Here is a 3,896-nt window from a genome sequence, read left to right as displayed (position 1 = left end):
CACAGCTACCAGAAGACTTACAACTTTAAGACAGGTTGCCCACCTCACATCTACGTGGTCAAGCTCAGTTAGAGGCTGCACAGTAACGCTTAGCACTCACCGGAAAATTGCTTCTAATATCCTTCACTAATCTCCGTCCAGAGCAACAGGATCTGTTGATCCATTTCTTTAACTGTCTATGGGTTTTGAGTATGGTTTCAATGAGCTTTTTTTTGTACGTCTTCACATGATACATTCAATATGTGTAAATGTACTTCAGGGCGCCTCTTCCTAAAACCCTTAAAATACATACATATTCATTAGACTTGATGTGCCCGCCAATTTTGGTGAGGTTTCGTGTACGTTAAGCCCCTAAAAAAGGTGATTCATTTGCAGAAAAGAACAATAATTCCTTCAGTTTCAATAGGGCCTTCGCTGCTATCTGCGCTCGGGCAGACAGCAGACAAAAATAAGACAAGTATTACAAACAGCAGAAAGGAAGAGCCACACAGTCCTTTTTCATTCTTAGTAACAGATGACACAGTGACCTGTTGCTCAGAATGCTCACTGAAGTTGCAATTACAGGTTATTTTAATGAATTATATTAGTTGGATGTGTCTGGGGCAAAAGCAGGCAAAGTAAATACAAGAAGAAGGTCCTGTGTTCTGGTCTAGAGCATACAGTATTTCTTGCATCTCCATGGTCAAATCAGCTCATTTCATTTAAATAATATAGTTGAAAGCCTAACAAAAAAAATGTTTCCGTGATGACAAACTGTACCATGGTTCCAAGTGTTGGATCAGGCTGCAGAATCCCTATGTTATGACGACAGCCAGGGTTGGAGCACACTTTCACTTTTTTGTGCTATTTTTGGGAAGCTTATACCTTAGCTTCCCCTCTTTTTTTAATGCCGTATTTAGCAGAGAAAGCAGCAGGGGGTGATGTTGTTACTGTTTTAACTGGGTCAGCACTTCGATGTTAACAGATGAGTAAGAGCCCGGCTTGCAGGGTGAGGGAGAGAGAGATATTGTGTGTGTGACTGTCTGTCACTCTCTGTCTGATCTTTCCATCCCCTCTCCCAAGTTTTTTACAGCAAAGCATAATGTTTTGAATAAATTAATTTCACACTTATTATATTGAGTTTGAGATTAAATTGTTTTTGTCTTGTAATCAGGAGGACCTGATTCAGTGTACAGACCCAAACTCCCTACAGGTCAACACCAAGGATATGGACAGCACCCTAAGCAAAGCCTCCAGGGCCATCAAGAAGACCTCTAAAAAGGTAAAGGCAGCCTTCCGAACTGCACCTTTGCTCAACATGTATGATGTTATCATGAGTCATCCCTAGAAGCCAAGCATTATTTATACTTGTGCTGCCCCCTAAACTTAGACGATTTGAAGAATCAGTCAAGAAGCCAGAAACAACCCAGTTCTGTTTGCTGCTCTCAACTCCGTTGCTGAATGTCGGCTAAGCTTGTTTTTAACCGGACGCTGGCAAAACCTCCTCTACTGTCATCCAATGTGATTGACTCTTCTGACAGAGCTGTAAGCAGCCGCACATAAGAGACACATTGGCCTGAAGTGCCGACTTTAAGTCGACCCAAATGTCCTCATTCGGGTACAGCCATAGTTCAGACTGACAAGACTTTTTAAATTGTAGTCTAGATCATGAGGTAAATATGTGTGCTGAATTGCACATGTAACCCTGTTACCATTGGCTCGTAATATGAAAAATATTTTATGCAGTAATCACAACATTACACACTTGAACTCCGTACTTGGTAAAATGGTAAAAGAGACATCTCATTGAATAATAAATCTGTCTTGGGTAATCTATGACTCTCGTTATAACTTTGATAACTAATGAGAGGCTAAGAGAACAATCCTGGTTTAATAACCAATTATGATGTTATATTGAGCTGAAGTTTTCTGTAAGTTTGTTTGTGGTATGTGGTGCATAGTATCAGGTCTTTGGTAAGACTGTTATTGCATTCCTGATTTTTATAATAATACTGTGATTAATCAGTTTTTCATAATTACTTAGTCATTGCAGCCTACAGATTTAAAATTTAGCAATAAACCGGAATTGTTCAAATGGTTACTTTACTGAATTCCCTGTTGTACAGTGTTTTGAGACCATGTATTATGGTGATATTACACTTGAAATAAAATTGAATTGAACTGATGCCATGAACAAGACAAAAAAAGAGTTCTATCTACAAATACTCAAAAGAAAGTGGCTAAAAATACAAAATAAAATGCTAAGATTCTGTCTTTGTGTTTGTGCCAGGTGACGAGGGCGTTCTCTTTTACTAAGACCCCAAAACGTGTGATCCAGAGGGCGTTCATGGCTAACAGTACTCCAGATGAGAAAAGTCAGAGACTGAGTTGTGAAAATCGCATTGGCAGCAGCTCCACATTGGCTGTAAGTGTTTTTGTTAATATACACACAAAAGTAGACATAATGCTTTCTAATATCCACATGTTTATGATTCAAACACTAATATCTGTGTTTTGGTTTACTTACGTCATAAGATTTTTGAATTTAAAGTGTGTGTGTGTGTGTGTGTGTGTGTAATGTCTCTACTTTGTCTTTCTATGAACCGCAAAACACAATTAATACTGGGTGGCTGTTGGATGTCTCTGCCCTTGATTTCTTTTTTTATTCTATCTCTTTTTTTCCCTTTGCTGAAAACCAGGCAACTGAGTCTTCCATTAATTAATGATGGAACAGCTTTCAGTTGGCTTTAGTAGTTTCTATCTTGCCTAATTAAAAAGAAGAAAAAAATCAAATTACAACATTCACAACATTTACACACATTCAATTGCCATATCTAAATTATTACCTTGTTTTTTAATGAGGATGTTAATGCAATGTGTTTGGCAGCTGTAGGATAAATAGTAAAACCTATTTTGCAAAAGATGTTTTATTTACTTTTTGCCCAAATTGTTAATATTAGGAACTGACTGTTCCCCAACTTTGTTGCATGACCAAAAATAAAGTAAAAATGGTTGGACAATGACAGTGAAACCAGGGGCCAGATGCATAATAACTGGCTCATGACTCAACAAAAACACTGCACATTTAATTCCAAATCAAAACATGACAAACATTGATCAAGTTTGTGTTATACCTTTACAGAAAGTGAAGAAAAATGAATATTAGGCTGTTCAAAAACATAGCAGTATCACTGCACTAATATTAAGTTGCATAACCATTATTTCTTAGAACTGTTTCACATCTGTGTTGCATGGAGTCAACCAACTTCTGGCAACTGTGAACAGGTATTCCAGCCCAGGACAATTTAACTACATTCCACAATTTCTCTGCATTACTGGATTTGGCCTCAGAAACCGCATTTTTTATGTCACCCCACAAGTTTTCTATGGGATTGAGGTCCGGGGACCGGGCTAACCACTCCAAAACATCAATCTTGTTCATCTGGAACCAAGATTTTGCTCCTAACTGCTGTGTTTTTGGGTCATTGTCTTGTTGAAAGAGTCCTTTCAAAGGCATTACCTACAACATGACCTCTTCAAGTATGTTAATGTATTGAAACTGATCCATGATCCCTGGTATGCAATACATAGGCCCAACAACACAGTATGAGAAACATCCCCATAACATGATTTTTGCACCACCATGCTTTACTGTCTTCACAGTGCACAGTGGCTTTAATTCAGTGCATGGGGGTCGTCGGACAAACTGTCTGCGGCCCCTAGACCCAAAAAGCAATTTTTCTCTCATCAGTCTACAGAAGGTTGCTTCATTTCTCCTTTGACCAGTCAGTCTCACCTTTGGCAAATTTCAACCTATTCAGTACATGTTTTTTTTTTTCAGCAATGGGACTTTGAGGGGCTTCTAGCTAATAGCTTTGCTTCCCATAGCCTTTTTCTGATTGTAACAGTACTCACAG

At 38.5% G+C, this 3,896-nt stretch overlaps 1 protein-coding gene across 3 annotated transcripts in view; it reads left to right on the top strand.

Moving 5' to 3' along the window:
• Positions 1-3,896, top strand: part of ect2 (epithelial cell transforming 2) — a 128,337-nt gene that overhangs the window by 113,620 nt on the left and 10,821 nt on the right. For all 3 annotated transcript variants that reach the window (XM_032511617.1, XM_032511619.1, XM_032511618.1), the window contains 2 exons: positions 1,154-1,261; positions 2,270-2,404. In XM_032511617.1, coding sequence (XP_032367508.1) covers positions 1,154-1,261; positions 2,270-2,404 — 243 coding nt within the window. The remainder of the gene's footprint in view (positions 1-1,153; positions 1,262-2,269; positions 2,405-3,896) is intronic.

Source organism: Etheostoma spectabile, unplaced genomic scaffold (assembly GCF_008692095.1).
Source record: "Etheostoma spectabile isolate EspeVRDwgs_2016 unplaced genomic scaffold, UIUC_Espe_1.0 scaffold395, whole genome shotgun sequence".
NCBI classification, from domain to species: Eukaryota; Metazoa; Chordata; class Actinopteri; order Perciformes; family Percidae; genus Etheostoma; species Etheostoma spectabile.
This window is presented reverse-complemented; position numbering and strand designations above follow the sequence as displayed.